A 22,595-nucleotide genomic window follows, 5' to 3' on the forward strand; every position below is an offset into this window, starting at 1 on the left:
ATCACAAAATACAAGCACTCTGCTTTGGTGCTGAACTTTTAAACTAAAATTGCTCGGCCAGCTTGTACCTCAGGTTTTACTTTGCTGTCACACATGGGAGCTGTGGGAGGTTTGATTGATCTTTGAGGCTCTTTCAGTAAAAACAGTGCTGTGATTTAGGCTTGAGCTAGCTGGTGCTAATCAGGCCAGCAGGAAGGACAAGCTGTGCAGCTCAGGGAAAGCAAGGAAGGGTACAGCAGGGAAATGGAGCGTTAGGATTACAGAGGGTATTCAGCTTCACCAAAAAGTTCAGAAAAGGGATGCTATTTACCAGTGTTGGAAAGGCATGAATCTTCAACAAGGGTGGTCTGGCAAATGGCATAAGTCACCAGCCACAAGCCTTTTCCAAAGAGGAAAATACACCATTTCCAATGAATACTGTAAAGACTGCAGCCCTGGATGAGGGGGGAAGTGACCACTTCACCATCTACCAGATGAATGTCCAGATTATATGGTCTTGGAGAGTTCCTAGGTAGATGAACATGGGCAAGTGTGTATGTGTGTGCTGGCTCTTTCTAGAGCTTAACAATACATTTTCCCAATATTTGTACCAAAGATTGTGCCCAGAGGCCATGAGCAAGCATCTGCATAGAAATGGCCTGATAGTCACCATGGCAGTGTTGCAGCTTCTCCTGTGGTTAATGGGAACTGTCAGCAGCCAGGCTGCTTCTGCTGAGCTCTCTGCCTATGGACTGAGGACCACCCATCATTGTAGTGTGGCCTATTCCCATATGGCACAACGAAGAAGCTCTGCTCACCATTACTGCTAGTCCTTTCTCTCTTCACTTCAGTCTACTCAGGCTTTAAAATACCCCCCTGGTGTTACATGGAGGAGGGTGGGAAGTCCAAGAGGGTAAGGAAATCCCTTTTGGCTCCCTTTTGGTACAGCCCCACATGTGGAGTGGCTGATGCTCAGTTTTGGCAGCTCACCTGCTTGGTGATGACTCCACAGGATCATAGTTTCCAAGCATCCCAGTGATTTACAGCTCATGTTGCATTTTCAGAAGTCACATATAACTTAGGAGCCTGCATTAAAAATGATTCAAATGGCAAATCAGTAAGGTAAGGGACCTGTGGAAAAATCAATAGCAGTCATGCAATGAGAAGCTACCTTAATCCCCCCTCACAAGGAGAATTACTTTAGCACAGGTAACCTTACTCCTGGCATTTCTTACCATTTGAATACCTGACAAATTCTTTCTTACGTAAAAGGAAGAACATTAGGAAGGGTTTATGAGCTTCAGGGCGATGTTTCCAATTCAACATCACCATTTGTCCAACAGAACTTCAGCAATGTTTTGAATTCTGTGATTTCCAGAGGACCTTATTTCTTCACTTATAATTGGCAGAGCTGTGCTAAAACTTGTCAGGTGGTTGGTGTGATAACTGGCAATGTTCACATGCACAGGATATTCACTGCAGATGATAATGCATTTTAGACAGAGAACCAATGAAGTTTCAAGTTCAAAATCAGGTATATTCTGCCACTTTCCAACTAGTGGGAAAATAGGGAAAAATTGCCTCAAGCAGACAAGCTCTGGTCTGGCTAACGAGAACGACCCACTAAATAGATTTAAAACAAACAGATTTCAGAATGGCTGGGATTGCATTTAATCTGTCCCCATGTATGTACTGACAAAGCCCACAGCCTGTATCTGGGCCAAGGCTTTCAGGCACTGCTTCCAGGACGTAAACTGTCATCTGTAATCTTTGTTTTCAAACGTATGACCTTGCATTTTGCTGGTTCAAAACACATGTTCAGAGGAGCTGAGTTTAGCAAGTGGTGCAGTTTGCCTCACAGACTTGACCTGTCTTGTATATTTACCACTATGGCATATCTGCAACTCTTCCAGCAGCTAATTTATTTGTTTTTTCTTTCAAATCCTAGATAACAATAATGAATAGCCTGGGGGCAAGAACAAATCACTGCAGAACCTTGATGAAAATACTCTCTTGATAGCCTTCTGTTATATCAGTTTACTCATTTTGTATCTGTTACATTTTGGGTAGTGACATTTTAAAACTGTTTTTTACTGCCGTTTTGATTATCAAAACCATACTGACTAGTGTCATTTATGCCACCATCTCTTTAAGTAGGTGTTGACTATTTTGTTCACCTGATTTTCTTGCAGTCTCACAACTGACATCAGGTTAACTGGCCTATATTTACATGGGGAGGTTGGAAGAAAGGAGTCAACTCCTCCCTCCTTCTAAAATAATGAGACATTTGTTCACTTATAGCTCTCTGGAATTTCCCTGGTACCTTATGAAAGAAGGGGGTCCACAAGAGAGCTTGATATAAAATACAGACTGCTATAAACAAGAGAAAAGGAAAAAATGATCCTCGAGGCTTGGAAACAGCGTTGTAACACTTGGTTCCAGCCAGAGCAGTATGGAAATGGATAATATTTGCTTCTGTGGATCAGTAACCTGTCCTGGTTTTGATTCTGATGTGTTCAGCTCCCTTAGAACTACGTTCAGTTTCTACAATTTATGTCCATGTTAAATCTCCAATGTTAAATGATTGAGTTGAGTCATTTCCAGCAGCAGCATGATGTGGCCTCACCAAGCACTGCCTGGTTTCCACCTGCTGCAGTAAATTCCCCTGCGTTCATGCTAAACGCACGAATGTTTAGCCCCAGCTTGCACATACAGCACCACTAGCCTGAACTGCAGGATTCTATTAGACCTTCCTAAGTAGGCAGTTTTACCTCGTTTTGAGTTTCATTAGGAAAGCTTTACTTCAGCTTCAAGCGTTTTTAAGGGCATCACCTGATGTGTTAAAAATTGAGATAGCTAACTCATCCTTCAGGAGAACATCACTGCATGGAGACATCACTAGGAGGCTGTGACAGCAGAGAGAGATGGTCTTTAGCTTTTCCCTATCACACAAAATGAATTCTCTCCTCTTTTACATTCCTGCATTTTGAGGCTGTGCATACACGTAGCCATTTTGATGGGACAGTGGAGCTGGACTGAAGTGACAGAGTGCTCTCGGAAGACCTGACAGATAAACAGATGGCAAAGAAAGGGAGTTCCTAAGGACCAAGGAGCCATAGTCAGTAGATATAGCTCTGAGGAACAGCTTGAAGTATGCCCTCAAGTACATGCAGTTATGTTCAACTGATATTTCTCCTATGTACACTGGGGAGAAATTTATTCTAATGAAAATTCTGTCTTTGACACTAAAACCATCTGAAATCAGATCCTTAACTCTAGAGGGAAAAGGGTACTTAAACATTATGGAATCATAGAATGGTTTGGTTTGGAAGGGACCTTAAAGATCATCAAATACCGATCTTCCCTACTATGGGCAGGGACATGTATCAAATTAGGGGAATCCAGCAAGAGAGACCTCTCTGGTGAATGATCTGTCTTTAAGAGACTATCCACAGATTTACAGTATATTCAGCTGCTTTCCTTCATTCTTGTGAAAAACAACTAACCAACCCCCAAGCATAGCTAGTTAGAGATCCCTCAAGTCTTTTTTGTTAGGGTACATCACATCTATTTGCTTAGGACGTAATTTTCCTTTCATCAAGTATGATTTTCACAGATACACTGTTTACATGGGCACAGGGTCAATCTCTGTGCATTTTTTTTCCACCCCTACTTACAACAGAAAGAAAAGAAAATTGCATAATAACAGAATAACTTTCACCACTACTTTTAGGGCTGTTCCAATAACAGCATTTCTCTTTCAAGAATAACTCCCACTCTCAACACCACAGAGGTAGAACTGGTCTTTATTCTTCATCAAACATCCAGAGGGCCGGATACCCTGCTGGAGTGCGTTAGGGTAGTGGCCACTGAGTTCAGATAGAAAGAACTCATTCTGCAGCATGGTTTATTTCAGTTCTAGTGAATTCTGAAGGTTGGTTTCCCCAGATGAAGCATCAAACACACCTGCAGAGACAGATTCCTAAGCTTGAGAAGTAGTACCAGCTCCAAATTCTTCATTTTCACACCTATTTCTTTTAACATTTATTCAGGAGGTCACAGTTTTAAACTATTTGATGCCTTTTTGTATATCAAGAGCACTCCTGTTCGGCAACAATTCCATGGCAATATAAAATTGACCGAAAGATTTGGTCACCAATAGTATGTGAGGACTCTCAGTGGTTTAGAGAGGATAGAGAGCTTCAGCTATAGACCTTGTGTCTTAAAGTTTGTCTGTAAGTTTATGCCCTGTGAAGTTCCTTCTACTCCTTATATGGTGTCCTATCTCCACTTAAGCTTTTTCACTGGTGTTCCTCAACTTTGTAAAGGGAAGATTGAGCCAAACAGTGACACAACAGTTCAGCCAGACCCTTCTGGTTCTTGACATTTCTACATAAACTTCACTAACACAAATCTAGCTGTGATGCACAGTGCGTGAATGCACCAGTGAACAAGCAGAGATAGCCAGCTTGTCTCTCCAAAACGATAGCAGCAATGTTCCAGCTGCACTGTCCCTCAGGTGTGTTCTTCGGATCAGGAGTAGGAACCACCTGTAATAACTGCCTGGCTCAGCTAATTTTACTGTAATTACATCCCACATCTTCTCTGACCTAACTGGGTGCAAGCTGTCAGCAAAAATCTGCTGGCTCCCTCTTGTAGCATTAATTCTGCAAGCCTTTCAGATGGAAACCTGTTAGAAAGAATGTCTTTTGTCTCCATTAATAACAAAGGGTGGAATTCAATGTTATCTTGATGCATTCGTTGCCAGTGGAGTTTCCTTCTAAAGTATGTAAAGCCACTGAAAATCAATGTGTTTCACTGATATATCACTGATACTAGAGAACTTCAAAAGCCTTTGCTGTGCTGCTTCCTACATGGAGAAAGTGGCTAACTCTGTCCATACACAAATGGGCAAATGCATCACTTTCTGTCCATAGCTTGTGTCTTGGGCTGCAGCAAACAAGCACTGCAATTTATACCAGACACTGGAGAACATGAATATTTTCTTTACTACTCAGCTCCAGGAAAGGATAATTACTATAAGCAAAACCAGATGAAAATCTGAGAATATTTTATGATTCACTTTCATTAAAAAAAATCTCTATTAGCCTTAGAACAATGGGGCCACATTCACACTTGGGGTAACATCACTGACATCAGTAGAATACTACAATTAATTTGGCCCATGGGATCTACTTGAAAATGTAACATACTGTCACGAGGATGACAGCCAAATTCTGTGGAGAAAATCTTTCTATACCAACTCATTTGGCTTTAAACAGCCCAGCTGTACAAGCAGGAATCCAGTGGGCTGGATCTTCAAGTGCAACTCTGCTTACATCTGTACAATAAAGCTCAGTTATCAGTACTTGAGAATCTGGCCAAGTGTCTTTTCCAAACCAAAAGGGAGACGACAGCATAAACATTATTCAGTACCAGAATGACACCTATGTAACATTCAGAAAAACAAAGATACTGGGAGGTAGAATGTAAGAGCAACCAGGTAGCCAAAGATCTAAATGAAATGCTGATATCCTTTGCTAATCCTTTCTTATCCTGTCTCCTCTCTCTCCCACCAAGCAGTCTCCTGAACCATATTAAGCTGTAGGGAGAATCAGCAAGAAAAGCAGAGGGCTCTTTTGCTGTTTCTGTCGTCATTTATTTATTTTTAAACAGAGAATTATTCTCTGTTCCAGTGATGATGTTTTAATGAATCCATCAATCACTGCAAACCGCAAACTAGAATCCTACATAAGAGAGACCTATTTGTAATACGTGACCTAAGCTCATACCTGATGAAATTAGTTCTCAGGGAGACAATGCAGGTCTTTCATTGCTGTCTCTATGGAATTGTAGATGATTAAGCTGGACAGGGCCTTGTGGGTCCTCAAATCCAGTCCCCTAAACCTAGCATCGCTTTATCCCTTCGTTGTTCCCTTGAGTGCGTTATCTAATCCTTTGCTGACTGATTGTGACCCACCTTACAACTTCTGTTCCATGGGCAAATTTTCATTGTGTTGCCTAAGCAAGCTCTTGATCACCCGTATAGGTCTTCAGTTTCACTGTATCAGTGATTTTTAGGGTGTTTGGATCCATGCTATTTCCTCTTCCCCTAATTACTCTAAGTCTTTCCAGCACTGAGTTTTGCTTTTTTGTTAATTTCTCACTCATTTACTCTATAAATCTCAGTGCTGCAGGTTCTGTTTCAAGGGCAGCCCAGCCAATGCTGCATCACACCTCTGCCACTATGCTGGGCTCCTCAGGTCACATTCATAGCCAAATCTTTGACTTTTTTTTTGCCACTTCCATCCATATGTAGTAAATTACCCAACTTCAGTACATCAAGCCTCAATTCTTTGCTTCTCTTTTTATAGCTGACAGACCCATTATGATTTCCTTTCATTACCTTTGCACCATATCTCTCAGATTGATGTTTCATAGTTCTCACTTTATGCCTTTGCTTTCTTGCCACAGCATTGCTTTTCTTTGCTACTTGTCCTCTACCTACAGGAGCTTACTTCTTACACCCAGACAGAGAGGACTACTTAACCAGTTGGGTTGAGAGCATTCTCCCTACCAACTCCTTTTCCCCAAGACTCCCCCCAGTGACACCACTGAGGTGTTTTAGATGACTTAGAGAAGATCCTGACTCCACATTCAAAACTTCTGAGTTCTCCACTCTCACTGACTCTTACTTTGGCTGATGGTGATTTGAACTTCTGTAAATGACTTAAATGCGTTCAGTGTGCTGCATTCATGGACAAATCCATGGACAAATATCTCTGCTGGCTTCAGAAGCATCAAAGAAAGCAGTTGCTGCTCCCTTGTGATCTTCAGCATCATCCCTGTTCTGAAAGTTGCCATTGCCTAAACTTTGCTTCTATTTATAATCTACCGTCTGTCTATAGAGGTGTTTCTGTCTATGCTCGTGGTTTAGTCAAAGTGAACCAAGGTAATGAAGACTTACTACTGAAACGGCCCAAACCAAGCCATGTCTGCAGCCTCATGTGATGACTCGACAAGACAGTTTGGGAGGGTGTTACAAAAAGCATTTTCTAAAAGCAGTTGGGCAATCCTGAACGGAATGATTTCTCTCCATCTTTTTCCACTTTCGTTTTTTTACCACTTGGTGAAGTGTTTTCACTGACTGCATCTCCTGTCAGTACTGTCTGGCATGACTATGAAGCCGTTTTAAAACTTAGGTGGCCCCTTGATTTTCAAAGAACAGAAAGAGACCAGAACACTTACATTGTATACAATACAGAAATCAAAGCTTAGATGTTATCACACAGCTGACCTCCTTCTGTGCTCACCATGGATGGCATCACACAGAAAATCTGCAATTATGAAGTGAATGGCACTTTCAAAACCTTTAGAAAAAAACATATTCATATACTGGGACCAGCACAGAATGAAGCCTTTGCTCTCAGTGTGCCTTTATTCTTTTGAGGCCCATTATCCCTTGCTATATTCACTACCAAGATATTTCTTTTCCCATCTGTTAAAACCCAGCATGAAAAACAGACAGGGCTCTTGTGCCCATTTCTCCCTGTTTTACACTTAAAAGCTGGCTTTACTCACTGTTGCCAGTTTCAGTCCTGTAAGACCAGTATCACAAGTGGCCAAATGGAGACCACCCTCAGAGAAGAATCTGCTTTAGCTGTTTGCCTCTCAGTGATCAAACATGGCCAAATTTCCTGCACAGAGCTAGTTTTGAAGAAACAAAACATTTTTTTATTACCGTATCATTTTCCATTGGGACTGAAAAAGTTCCATGGAAAAAACTACCAGAGCACCTCTCTCTTAAAGCATTGTCCTTGACCTGTTTCTACACTTGCACTTGTCCTGAATAGAAGGCATTCCTTGTTTCCATCAACTTGCTTCATTTTCTTTGCCATTGGTTCACATCTATCATTCCTAGTTATGGAAGAACAAGGAACCTCTTTGCTTTTTGGCTCCACATTGTTTCTCCTTTGTTCTAAACAATCAAGGGACCTGTCTGCTGTCATGAACACCCATGTCATACTGGTGTGGTGGGGTCTCCTCTCCTGCCTGTTTGAAAATCAGTCTGTCTTTTCTTTCCCCCTTCAGTATCCCCTGTGGAGCCTCAATCCTGTCTGTCTCCACTGTCTTGTCATTTTGTCTTTGGGGGGTAGTTTCCCTTCCTTTCTTCTTTGCTTCTGAATTGTTTTCCTTCTTCAGTTGAACAAACTTGTTGCTCAGCTTTGTCTCTTGTGCACTAGCTAATTTCATCCTCTTTCTTGCACTTGGGTAGGGTTCTCCCATGGATATCCATTCCCACCTTTCTATTCTCCAGGCCTTCTTCTTCAGAAAGCATCTTGTGTGCTCCTGCTGTCCCCTCAGGGTATTCCTCAGCCACATCTTTGAATTCCTGTATGAATTTCAAGTTACCTCCACTTGCCTCTAGCACTTGCATTGTTTCCTCCATGAGCATGGTCAAATGACATTTCATACTTATGTACCTTCCATCATGTGCCACACCACACTGACATGCAACTGGGAGATTTTGCAACCATCCATCATCTTTGTGAACCCTTTCTTCTTTTGTCTAGTTCCAAGTACGCTTCAAAAGGACCTAACAGAGTTAGGTACCAAAATTCCATTGACACTTCCTAGGTGCTAAGTGTGTCGGTTTACTATGCATGTTAGAGAAACAGGAGACTATCACAAGCCGCTAAGCAATAAAAATCCCTGCAACATGATCTCCTGTGGCTGGACATTTTAGTGAAATCCTGGATAGTCATTTGCAAAAAAAGCTGACACGCAGGGTTTGGATTTAATCTTCACATTTCCACTCAAACTGTGGCATTGTTTGAACACAACAGCTTTGGGATCCTGGCAAAAGAGTAAAACTGGCCAAGCTGTTCCACTCTGGTTTGAATTATCTCTCTTTTTATTTATTTATTTCTGGCTTTGAAGTCTGTGTACTTTAAAAATCAATGAACATCCTATTAACAAGCAGACACTAATTACATTTTAACAAACTGGAAAGGCTTGGCTGCAAATCTTTGAAATTATAAATTCACATTTGAAAAAGCTTCCTAATCCAACTGGCATCACTGTAGTGAGACACGGACAAAGCCTGCACAGAGCGAAAATGTTAAAAGAATCTGTTTTCCAGTACTTTATTTTTTTTCCTGATTTATAATTAGTCTCCATCATTGGACTGTCTCGTACACTAGGTCTGGTAAACAGGGTACTCGTGACTTTTCCAGGACTAATGGAGAAGTCCTGAGATGTGGAGATTAAAAGATCACTCGGATAATAACAGTGCTTCGGTCTTCTGTAGCTCTTTTCATCAGTTCGACTTTGTGTTTTACAAATAAATCAGGATCACTATCACAGTTTTAGGAAGGGATGGAAATGAGGCAAGGAACTTACTGTGCCTCATCTGCAACTACTTAACAGAGCACAGACAGATCAGAACTGAATCTCCTGCATCCAGTTGAGAGCTCTGCTCCATAGGTTACAGTGCAGAGCAACTATAAAATATGAGTGTGCAGTGGGAGTCAGAACGTTTGTATCAGGATGTTCTGCACACTGGGAAGTGCCAAAGCGTAAATAGATGGTCCAGGAACTATGAAAAATGTCATGCCTCTTCTGACCACTCTGGCTGAGAGTAGCTGCATCCTTGTGTCAGCGTTTCTGGAAAAGCAGCTCCCACATGAAAGTAGGATCCCCAGCAAAGCGCAAAACCATTTCTGTACGGTGCAGAGAGCCAAGTCATCACGAGGTTTGTGTGGTAACAAGAGGAGAGTAGGACACACACAGGATACTTGTGTCAGAGCAAGCTCCAGGAAACACACAGGGGAAGATATGCTTTTGAAATATCCCCACTGATTTCATCACTTCTGTGCTATCCAGAACAGCTGCTGGAGAGGTCAAAAGATGAGGAACAAGCTTCAGACAGCAGACTATCTGCCACACAACAAAAGCCAGCCTGTTTCAAGAAACACGTACTCACTATAGTGCTGTGAGCCATATAGGGTTATAGTGGACCCCAATAGGTTTAGCCATCCACTTTATGCTGTGCTCTGAACTGGTAAGACAGATGTGCTGCTTACTGTGCTGGGAGTAGAAATGGAGCTACCAAAGAAAGGGCACCAAACATGCTGGTACTTCACACTTCAAGGCATAAGAGATCAGTTCTGTGCTCCAGGAACTGGAGGATACATATACCTTGGCCTATTCACAGGATGCTAGAGCCAGCTCATGTTCATAGCAAATTCTCTGAGACAATTTATGCGGAGGCGATAGAAAAACAAGCTTCATTCATGTCATCTGGCACCACTGTTCCACATCACACATACCAACATTTCTCTATCTGTTGCAGCAAATATTTGACTTAACTTGTGAGAACTCATTTTCTAGACTTCCTACAGTGTGCTCCTTTCATGGCTACATCTGGTTGAGCTGATTTGCCAGAAAGAAACTCATCTGCTGGAGTGCCCTACAGGCCATGCCCTTCTGTATCTGCAAAGAAGAGAGCAGACTGTCATGCCTATCCTGGAGCTACATCAGTTACACCTAGAGAGAGCAGCACAGGCAGCTATCACCATACCACAGCCACTCGCAGTGGTGGCATCCCAGCAATGATGCTCAGCGAGACCATCACAATCATCAGTGATGCTGTGCATGGCTATCACCAGGATGATCTCTGAACAATTTTCATCATTAACACTGTCCTCTGTAGATGGCAGCTCAAGCATTACTGCGAACTGGTTACCCCTGCAGCACAAGCTGTTGGATCCAGGTGTATTGATAACAATTAACACTTGCTGACCTTGGCAAAAGAGACTTTAAAAAGGGTCTATGAAACATAATAGAGTACCAAATGTCAGGGACATCTGCTCTGGCACCCTATGTACCCTGCCTTCTCTTCATGAACAAACTGAAGTAAAGCAGAGAGCGTGGTATCTCTCTCTGCCTGCTTCATAGTCACTATCTTGATATTAAAGACCAAGTTTTCCACCTGGCTGGTTAACAGAATTTAGCAACTCCTGTAACACCTGCACAAAATAATTCTTTGCACACAACGGATCTAGTCTAAATCTCCAGATCCACCACGTCTCTCCAGATCCTGTGTGTTTACATTACCCTTTCCATTTGGTTAGCATATGATATAAATGGCTTTACCATCTCTCCCTGATGCCACTTGTCAGTGACATACTACATACGTGAAAAGAAACACACTTACCTCCTAAGTAACTGCTGAGCGACCGCTGTGATTCAGACGCCAGACTCATGTTCTGATGGTGCTGAATTGTTGCTCTGTGTGGGCACTTGTATGGTGATTTTGGGAGCATCCTGAGTGGTCTGAAGATCTGTCTCACTAATGGATAGAGTGAGATTTTCATTAGCTCTTTTTACAAGGGCATGTAGTGATAGGACAAGGGGGAATGGGTTTAAGATGAAAAGAGGGTAGATTTAGATTAGACATTAGGAAGAAATTCTTCACTATGAGGGTGCTGAGGCACTGGCCCAGGGTGCCCAGAGAAGCTGTGCCTGCCCCATCCATGGCAGGGTTCCAGGCCAGGTTGGACGGGGCTTGGAGCAACCTGCTCTAGTGGAAGGTGTCCCTGCCCATGGCAGGGGGTTGGAACTGGATGAGCTTTAAGGTCCCTTCCAACCCAAACCAGTCTGGGATTCTGTGATTCTGTGACTGGTCTGCAGTGAGCACAAACAGCACTGGATGTGAGTAAATGAGGGAAACACCTATATGCTTATTTTGAAGGCATCTGGAAGCCTGAATGTTCAGCTGCCAATAGCGGAATCACGTCTGTCATTTCTCAGCTGGTGGTGTGGTTTCTTTAAAATTTGGTCCTGAGCTGTGTTTTAATTTGAAGAACAATTAAACTTTATGCACAAATAAAAATCAGATCATATATTAGAGAATCTCTGTTGGATTTCTAAGCAGTCCTGAAAGTGCATAAACGCCTTTAGTGTAGATTGCTTTTCTTACGTCATTATTTTGTTCCCTGTCTCAGCAGAACAGGAAAACACCTTCAATCAAACACATTTTGGGGATAAAAACAAAAGAAAAAAAGAAAAGAAGGAGGAAAGGAAAAGAAAAAGAACAGTGAAATCCTACCTTAAATAAATCCACTCCCACATCTTGGTCCCCTGTGAAGAGCAGCGGCTGTGAAACAGTCCAGAGGCATCAGTGTTCAAACCCCTCTGAAACAAATGCAGGCAGCTCACCTCATGCTGACAGGTTGCTCTCATGGCTGCATTAGTTTTAAACCAACAGTATTGACTTCAAAGCAAGCTTTAACCTGATCTACACTTGCATGAGTGACAGATCAAGCCCATTCTTGGTTCAGCAGCTTTGGCAGTTCAGATTCGGTTCAGCTTAGAAATTTAGCACCATCAGAGGGAATTTTTATTTGGGAAGGGAAGATTAAAGTGTGCTGATGAGGATACCAGGAAAAGCAGGCAGAGCCAGGCAATGCCTACAAAGCCAACTGTTAATTTCAGATCCCCTGCAGCTGCCAGCATGTTTTCCCCTACACCCAGAGGACAGAATGGTTCTATGATTCTATGACAGAAACTACCAGAACAGAGAAAATAATCTAAAGAGGCAGGAGAATTGGATGGGGAACCACCTTGACAAGTTCAATAAGGTCAGAAAATGAAGGCTTTCTAAAAGATGAGGTGGGATAAAGGTACAGGAAGGGGCAAACAATTCAGATACTCTGTCAGACAAATCTTGAGTCATCCCACAGCGTGAAGGTCAGTTGAGATTTTATGTAAGATAACAAGTTGCTGGAACTGCAGCTTGCCAACAAAAAGTTGGTGTAATTATACTTACATTTCCACTGCATTGAAATATGACAACTTCAGCAGTTTTTATTTATTGAAGGCAGTTCTTCAAAACCTTCTAAAACAATTACAAAGAACTACATCTCCTGAGAACATACACGCCTGAAGATGGAGTACATTCTAGGAAATATGTGATCCTTATGGTAGATGCGCTAATTCCCTACTAAGTACTCCATTGGGTTTTTTATTTAAGCTCGCTGAAACAGAGTCTCCAAGTGCTGATCAACTCTAAATCTATTATAATGGATGTGAATCTGAAAGAATTCCACTGAAATTACGCTGGTGGAAAGGCCAGTGCCAGACCATAAATAAGCCTCATGGGGAAATTCTAAAAGTCTATAGTTCCTGGGAGCTTTATTATTGCACCAGCGGAGCAGGGGTTTCTCCCTAACTGCTCCCCAAGCCCAGGGGTAGTCAGCCTGTACTTTCTCTAATGTGTAAGGGATGGAAGAAATCAGAAGAGAGCACATAATAAATCAACTGGCAGTCTCTGAAAAATAGCTGTCCTGTCTCCTTAATATGAGAGAGAGTAATGTTCTGAGGGCAGGAAGAATTCGGCTTTAGACTGAAAACATTCCCCTATAGGGGGACAAAAAATGATCACTCAGTAGTTTAATCAATCTCAGGCCTCTCTTTGAGGGAAATAGCGTGTTGCTTGCAACAGCACGTGTAATAATGTTTGCTGAAATATAAACTATGGCCGTATACCCCAAGATGAAAGGTCAGAAGTCAACTGAGGATCTGGTCGCAGATGTTCGGCAACAGAGATCAAAACACAATCTATCAAATGCAGTACTTTTCCTCGAGGAACAGGTTGCAGAAGTTGCTCAGCCCCTCTCCTTCACAGTAAGTGCACTCGTCCCCTATGTAGCAAAGCTGTACATCGCAAATTGCCGCGTTACTCCGAGACAAAGTTCACATCTCCTATTTTCTCCTTGTCCTGTGCTTATTTTAACATTTATACGGTGAGTTTGTTCTTATCGACAGCTCCCTTGAACCTCTGCAGTGTTTTTCAAGTCCGTCTACCAAAGTGAAGAATCGTATGACACCATTTAGTCCTCCCCCAGCCCTTGATATATGTTTCCTAAAGCCGACATTTGATATTATGGAATGTGTTGTAATCAATTCTTAAAGTTATAGCACCACTGGATTTTTATTAACTTGCACAACAACAACAACAAAAAATCCAACAGAAAAATGGGCCCTCGTAACCAATCAGCCTTGTTATATCCTGAAAGCTGCTTTAACAAGCAGGGAGTAATATAGTGTAATTGGTACTCCACAATTTAATTGTTCTGTTCTTAAATCTAATATTGCAGCTGTGGGTTAAGTTTACACCACAGCTTTCAAGAGAACATGAAAGTGTGGTACATCTGTGCAACAGAAAGCTAAACATCTCTCATCTGATGTGTTTACAATGACATTTGATAGCGTGGAATTGTTTGGAGTTCATTCTTAAAGCTGCAGAACCACTTTTCAACGCTGCAAAAAAGGGAAAAAGCCTCCGATCTCCTTCAAGCAACTCAGCTAACATAAGGCTGGCGACAACGCTGCTGCAGGCATTGCAGGGAAAATGCTGGTTGTAACAACTCCTTCAAGTATCTTTGAGCTTTTGGCACTCAGGCAGTGGGAAAGGGGACAAGGACATCTTCTATAATCAGTTATTTGAAAAACAAACCACTCAGAAAAGTCTGCAAGTAAAACAACCCGACAGGCGCAATCTATTTCAAGAAATGGTATTAAATGAGTGACTTCAGCACATTTTCGAACGGCAGAGATTTCAGTTTTACAGGTGGCAGGACTGCTCACGGTATCTCAAACTTCACATTCTGTATAACTAACAGCATTATGTACTTGTTAGTGAATTTATTAAGCCCATAAGTAGTTCAAGAAACGCAGGAATGGGCCCATAAATGTCATCTGCAGTTTGTGAACTGCAAGTATCTGACTGTTTTGATCAAGGCTTTTACGGGAAAGTTAAATGGTTATTAAAATTATTTACTGCTGCCACACGAAAAGGGAGCAAGCCTGCTGAAAAACTTGGGTTATGATAAGATGTGATAGGCTGTAGGTCAAACGTGTTAGCAGGAAAGCATTTCTGTTTATGTCCAAGCTCAAGTTTTTGTACATTATGAAGCTTACAGAGTGTTTAAGTGGTCTGTGGAGGGGAGGAGGCATTTTCCCTTTCCCATAATCCGCTGTCAGAAATGCATGATCTGATCAGGCTACTTTTCTTGTTCTCAGCATTAGCCTTTTTCTAACGTTTTCTGTCCTTGTAGAAATGCGTGGTAGGGAGACTTAAAAAGGTGACTTTCTGTTCATTCCTCTGCAGCGGTCCACACCGATGTCTTGATTTATCCTCTTTAAGAGATAAGTCAATCTCACTGGTGAAGCTCAGCTACATTACCATACAACATTGGAATCCATTCAGGTTTTGAACTTTATTATTTCAGTCACAATTAAGACTACCTCAGCCTCTTCATAAAAAGGGGCCATATAACAAAAGCTGTACGTTAGCAACTCGATCAATGGATGCATTCATTCTGCATCAAAAATACCGTAAGAAGGACAGATCTCCTGGGGAGGCAAATCTGAATCAATATTTCAGTCTCTTGGATGCAGAACTTTGATACAATAAGATGCAACACCCGAGCTTCCCCTCCTTTCAATTAACTGAGAAACAAAAATTGTCCTTAGAAGGGGAGAAATGCATTCGTATTTCTTAGTTTTCGGGTTTTCCTCCCTTTCATAACATCATAATGTTCTCTTCATGGGCGGAAAACTTAATCTTCAAGTTCAAGCCTAGTTTCTTCATACAGTTCAGGATGAGATGCCTTGGAATACCGTGAATATTTCAGTTGTAGAAAATCTCCCAATTCATCCAGAGCATTCAAAACCTGTAAGACCATTATATTGTGTCAATTCTCTCGGAAAAGAAATGAAGTTCTAGTAACCTCTACTTTACAGCAGAACAGGAAGATTATAAAAGCATCAATTAAAGAAAGTTTTGAGGGCAAATGTTGTTTCCATTCTTCTGTAGTGAATGTCAATGCAGTCATGGATGTACAATAGCATCTATAAGAACAGAATTTACTCCTTCAGTAGGTTATGGTCTATTAGTAAGTGCATTAATTAAGCACAGATGAAAAACAATGCTGTTTTTCTAAAGCACAGGGAGATAATAATCCAGATAAAAAGTTATCTTTGCTTGTGCGAAAGGAATGTGTAAGGTAATACTTCAGTATTCCCCTATGGATCTCAAAGACTGGAGTTGCCACTGCATTTTCTTAGATGGCACTCAGCCCACAGTGCTGATCAGACTCCTCATAAATAGTCTGAATAGTTTAAGATGGTTTTAGTGCATTCCATTTTCTACTTGTATTAATATCACAGGCATAATTAATCATGCATCAATGTTGTAATGCAATTCACTAGCTGTGCTCCCAGTTCTCAGTAGATTCAAAAAGTAGCCAGGGAACTCTATGCCACAAAGAAGTAGCTCAGTGTTTTGCAGCATCTGATCCACATTCAAGAGCAGCCAACCTTTTGCCATCAAAGAAGAAAACAGCAATTTTGATTTTGAGCCTGTTTCTGTGAAGCCACTAAAATGAGCTCAAGAACAAAAAGATGTAATTTAGTAATGGTTTACGCAGAGAGATAGCTTCAAGGTCATTAAGGAAGTTATTCTTAGGAACTTGCCCTTTTAGGGATCTTTCCTCTTTTTAGTTCCAGGCTGAGATTCAAAACAAATTTTGCCAAAGGGAAAAGTTTTCATTGTGCTTGTTACCTGTTGTTACCCTGGGTTTGGGCATATTCACAAAGTGTTTGTCCTAAAACCTTTTCCATCTGCAAGCAATTAAACTCAGGGCATTTCCATTCCTCCATGCTGTAAGGACATTTCAAGAATGCCACAAGTACTACAGCAATGATCCCGCTTTCGAAGGCAAAAATACTGCATGTTCAAGAATGATGGGTGGGGAGTGGGTCAGGCCTTCACTAGCACTAGGAAGCAGCAATGTGCAGGTAGCAGGAAGTGAACATGCAATGATGGCTCAAAAATGTAGTGGACTTGACATTTGGGGCACAGGGGGAAGGAAGAAAATCAAAGCAGCAAATCAAGAGATTAATTTTCAGATCAAATTCATCACCTATTAAAACTTACATAAGCCAAAATCTACACAGTCAACAGCAAAAGCTGACAACGACAAACACAAGGAGGTAGCTATGCCCTGTTCTATGCAATATTCTCTTTATGGCATTTTACCTTGCTAGTTAAGTACTGCACCTTTAAGAGCAGCAGGAATTTTACCGCACACATGCAAGGCAGATTTTTTGGTGGTGTTTGAGAGAGGTCTGCACTGGTGTGGGAGCTGGTCAGCTGGGCTGAGCTCCAGCCTCCAGCTCCACATGAATCTCAGGAGGCAAATGGAGAGGCAAGGGCTCTCTGCAGGCACAGGTGCTTGTCTGGATGAAGGGGTGGCATCTTAAATGCCTTCTGTGTTCACAGCGTTTTTGCTTTGACCATCATACTTGTGCAAAGAGAGGAAAAAGCCTGAAATTTACTGTTAAGCCTCTGTGTTTCATGCCTTTAGATTGGCTTATGCTGAGAATGAAAGAACGTATATCAAGCCAGGCCAAAAACACCTTCGGCAAGAAAGGGAGATGGAAAATTTCAAAGAGTTTATTTTAAACACATTTCTGACTGCGTTGGAATGAAGGTTTATGGTGGAAATCTCAACATACTCTTAACGGTATGTCTGCTATCAGTGAAAGATACAGAACTGAGACAGGCCAGACAGCACCAATTAAATTTCATTAGGTTCAAACAGTTCCAAATACTCTTTGCCATTTCCACCTGTACCCCCAAGGCTGTCCCATGTACTTCTGCAATTCAAGAAGCACGTGGAAATACCGAATGAAAATAAGAGTATGGAAAACCCGATTTTCAATTATTTCCACATCGTTTCAGGTTTCCTACTCTGAGAGTTTTGACCTAGCGTTTAACTTTTGTCTTGCTGTGCTCTTCATGTAGGTCTTTATTAGTGATGACAGATTTGGTCGCTATTAGAGACAGAAGAACATAACAAGTTAACTGTCCCATAATTTATTTTTAAAAACAGAATATAGAAGGCTAAAATGCCTTTAAAGATCAAGTGACAGGGCCAGGAAAACAAATGTAAAACTGTATTACTGAGATTGGAGGTAACAGACACACAGCTTCTCCCAACCTCCTTTGCATCTGAAGCTAATTTCAGCAGGCCATCTGCTGTGCTTACCGTATCTAACATCTCCCGTGTATGTGCAGCGGACACACAAAACCGAGCCCGGGATTCTGTGATAGGAGTAGCTGGAAACCCAACCACAACCACCCCGATGTTTTTTTCTAACATGCGTCTTGCAAAAGCCCTAAGGAGAGAAAAAGAAGAAAAGAATAAAAGTAAATTATCTCCAATAAACTGACCACAGAGAGAAAACATTCAAGTAGAATAAAACAATGGGTAAAATCCTCTCTTCAACTGAAGTGGGTGGTAATATTCCCATTGAATTCAACAAGAGCCAGAATTTTACCAGTAGGACTGAGATTCTTTGCTGCTTAACAGCTCATGAAGACAAGTGGGTGTCAAATACTAGAAGTGTGATGGTAGAGAGAAGGCACTGTAGAATAGACACTTAATGAAAGGCTTTGAGTGCAAATCAGAGTGTGGGCATTCATAGTCTCTAAGTACAGAAGAGGCCTGACTTCTGAAAGGTATGAGAAGTGGGTTCCTGCATGTCAAAAGGAATAAAACAATTTCTGTGATGGTTTCCTTGCTCTCAAGTTACTCTGCCAATATAGGAACCTTTTGTGTGGTACTTAGTAGACCTACAGCACATAGCCACCCTAAGCTACTTGCAAATACTCCTTACATCTCAACCATTACATTAAACTACTGCTGACTTCAGGTACGTGTGTCCAAGTCAGTACACGAGTGCTGCTTGATAGGTACTGAATGGTAAAACATGCAAAGACTGTTCAATGATCAGATGGGAGAAAAAGAACATCCATCCAAACCAATTCAGACACCAAAGGAAGGAAATGTATCTCTTTTAATGATAATAAAGTTTAAAAAAATCCAAATTCAAAGTGCCATCAAAAGTTAAGAAAGGATAAGAGAAATTTTAAAAACATCTAAATACTGTAACAGCTCAAAATTAGGTCTAGGGCCAAATTTAAAAGGGAACATAACTAAACAATGAATTCACCTAACAATGTGTGTTTCTCCTGTGAAGAAATCTACTGCACATAACTATATTTTTTCTTAATGGATACCAAACAGCCTGAATGAACTTGAATGAGGTTCAGTTTGCCAACAGGGTTTTTTTTCAGTACTTACCCTATCTTACCAGGTATATAAAGGAGTAAGGGGACAACAGGTGAATCATCATTGCCATAAATGATGAAGCCCATTTCATGCAGTCTTCGCCTGAAGTATCTTGTGTTTTTCCCCAGCTGGCGTACTCTTTGGAGCCCTGAAATGAGTCAGTCAGGAGAACAGTCAGAGCAGGGATCATAACTGGAGTCTAGGAACAGGCAAGAAATAGTGCTGTGGGTAACAGGTCAAAAAAGTTTGGGTAAAATGTCGGTGTTGCTATTTGATTCGGAAGAAAAACATGAAATGAGCTGAATTCAACTACATTGATTATTATGGCATTGTAGGAGAGAGGATGGATATACCTGTGCTTGTGAGGAACCTTCTCACTGTTTTGTCTATGATTCCATGATAGGTAAACAATTCCCTTTACTGAATTGGGCTGAATAAAGCCTACTGAACAACACACAGCTATTGAGAAGTAGTTGTATGTCTGTATAGATACAGGAATGTAAATAGAATATGTTCTTTCTCAATACAGTTCACTATAAAGGGAAATAACCAATGTCTACAGATGATACAGATGTCAGTATGCCTTATGTTTCTCATTAACGATATATCTTATACTCTCGTTTCGTAGCTAGTTCTATGAATACGTTTGTTTTCTTTTGTTGTTTGTTTTTATTATTATTATTCTGTGACTGTAATTAAGTTTATAGTAGAAAACATTAAACATTATGGGGTAGCTCAAACTGATGCTTTTGTTGCAATTTTTTAGACAGAGGAATACATGTGATAAACTGTTATTACACAAGGTCTGATCTTCCGCAGTTTGTTAGCAGCATTCAGTGTAACTCCAGTTACTGTAATATGCATCTTGATATGTAATCCCTTGCTGAGTTCTGCTTAGATTCCCTGTCCTCTTTTCTCGCTATTATTACCCCAATATCATCATCTGACAACAGACTTCAGTCATTCGGGACTTTCAGATGCAAGTTTTGTCCCTGGCTTCATTCAGTTATGAATCTACTGATGTGTCCCACAGCAAAACTGACAGGAGAGTTGAAAACAAACATTTGTTAACACAGGAAAACCACAAAAACAGCACTGAAAAAATGTGCTTGAAAAGTCATCTCAGCCTTTTCTATTGCAGTATTATTAAGGAGGTGGTTTCTGATGAGAGCAGTTTCTTCCCCACCCATTGCACACAAAAAGGGAAGAGCCACACTCAACATTACTGTAGGTAGGAGACATAGTGTGTCCTTTCTCCACTCTACCTGCATTATATTTCATCAGTGAGCTGATATATGTACTGCTCTTCCAATCCTGTAAGGTGTTGATGGGGATGGTGTCACCTTGATTGATTGATGGCTTGGCTTCGGGAGCGAAGATTTGGGAAGGGCTTTAACCACGCTTACTACAAGCACGATGACAAAGGGCAAGTGGGATATGCAAATCTGGTTGGAAAAAAGGGTGCTTAGGCAATCAGGAAGTGTTCAACCAGGACTGTGATCTCCTGAGCGATTTCGAGCTACCCATGTGCTGGTCCGCCCTCATGCAAGGTTGGATCTGCAGCTACCCATGCACCGTGTCACCTACTGTTCCGACCCTCGCCTGTCCATACAGACAAGTGAGAGTAAGCCCTACCTACCCTGTACCCAGGTGCCTCCCTGGGACCAGTCCTAAGTTCACACAGCCACACGATGCATCACACCAGGTCTGTCATCTGCCTGACCTCACCAGAAAGAAACCTGCCAAACCAGTGTCAAACAGACTGGTTCTCTAAACCTAATCGCTGTGTGGCTGCTTGAGCCTGCCCAGCAGAGGTGGTGGGATCATGTGGTAAGACTGGGATTTAGCGAGACACATCTCACTTACACTCTTAACTTTCATTTTCCTGCCGTTCATTAGCCCATACTTACAATATCACTTACATTATGTCACCAGACATGAACACTGAAGCCTCCAGTACAACTCATTTCCTCTTTTTCCCTTTGCTTTTAAGGTGCCTTTCTGCAGATGCATTATGCTTTCACTCTCTATTTACTTTATCATTTTACTTTATTTTTTGTTTGCTTCATTCTTCATTTACTATTTTCTGCTGTCACCCTTGTCCAACTGAATTCCTGTTTCCTAATTTCCCATCTTCCTCCTTGTAACCACAAGTAGCCAGTCAGGCATTTAGAGCTGCTACATACCCCCTTTGGCAGATTTGTCCTCAGACCACATTCTGCCCCACCGCCTGCTGTGGCACATTTCTTCCTATTCCCTCTTGGCTAAGGTGAGGATCACCACATAGCATAAACCCCTTTTCCATGAATCATTTCTGAGCGTGCATAGGTTTGAACAAGATCTACTGCTTCATCTGTTCTGTATCTTCCCGAGTCAAGGTTCTGTCAGTGTTCTGGCTGGGAAATTTATAGGGAAACTGGGACTTGCTTCACAGTGATCAGTGTTTTGCTGAACAAATTAAAAGATCTCATAAAACCAGTGCGTTTGTAACTTTATGCACAGAACTGCCCACGCAGACAACCTGTTAGTTACAGTTTCAGTCATTCAGTTTAAAGCATTCAGTGGAAGAGATCTGCTGGGTTAGAAAAGGCCACAAATAGTTTAACCATCTCTCTAATGCTGCTAAAACAGAAACAGCTGTGCCAGAGCAAGGAAAACAAATGAAACACAAAAGCATCCTACTACAAAGCTTTCCAGTCACTAATAAAAACAATAGTCTGTGGTATTTCCAAAAATATTTTTGGTGTAGTAGATCTCAAAGAACCAGGAGGAAACATTGAGGAGGAGGAGAAATGGGGGCAGGGGAGATGGCAAGGAAAAGCAGTTAGAGAAGAACTGCAGAATAAGGAGTCTGAAGCCTAAAGAGACACTTCTTCCCTTGTTGGAATTTGTGAAGATGTTATTAGCGCCTCCTGAATGCCCAAATTACAAGGAGGAGGGTGGGGGAATAACCTGAACTGGGGGCTCAAAACCACTGCTACTTCTTCCTATCTTAGCAACCCTGAGCTAGTTTCCAAGCTCTCAGTCCATGGCATTTGCAACTACTAGATTTTCAATTAGGGAAAGTTTTCATAAATGCAGATGTTCTTGGCGAGTGCAGTTTGAGACTCGCTGCCTTCTCCTTCCTATTCAGCTGTTTACCGCAAAGCTGGAAACAAAGTGTCAGCCATGCAAGATTCCAGGCCCTTTGGTATTTATCAAACCATATGCACATGGCCCAGAGTCGATCAGTTTGTCTCTACTTATTTTAGGTATCGGAAATTTAGACTCCAAAGCAAGAGGGGGAATTCAGCGAAGGAAACATTAGAGCTGTAAGATGAGTTTCAGGCAATCCCCCTAAAGTCAAACTCCTTTTTCCAGTCTTCCCTTGCTAAACCTATTTCCTCAACCAGTTTGTGATGGGATGGATTC

General features: G+C 41.6%; 1 protein-coding gene across 2 annotated transcripts in view; it reads right to left on the bottom strand.

Annotated features, from left to right (window-relative positions):
* Positions 1-15,244: 15,244 nt before the first annotated feature.
* Positions 15,245-22,595, bottom strand: part of SPTLC3 (serine palmitoyltransferase long chain base subunit 3) — a 93,321-nt gene continuing 85,970 nt past the window's right edge. For both annotated transcript variants that reach the window (XM_061461536.1, XM_061461535.1), the window contains exons 11-13: positions 19,197-19,332; positions 18,099-18,228; positions 15,245-15,719 (exon numbers count right to left, since the gene is read on the bottom strand). In XM_061461536.1, the coding sequence (XP_061317520.1) occupies positions 15,606-15,719; positions 18,099-18,228; positions 19,197-19,332 (380 nt within the window). In that variant the 3' untranslated portion in view covers positions 15,245-15,605. The remainder of the gene's footprint in view (positions 15,720-18,098; positions 18,229-19,196; positions 19,333-22,595) is intronic.

The sequence above is a fragment of the Pezoporus flaviventris genome, unplaced genomic scaffold (assembly GCF_033815535.1).
Source record: "Pezoporus flaviventris isolate CSIRO_AGI_PZ_B2104156 unplaced genomic scaffold, CSIRO_AGI_Pfla_v1 ptg000031l, whole genome shotgun sequence".
Lineage (NCBI taxonomy): Eukaryota > Metazoa > Chordata > Aves > Psittaciformes > Psittacidae > Pezoporus > Pezoporus flaviventris.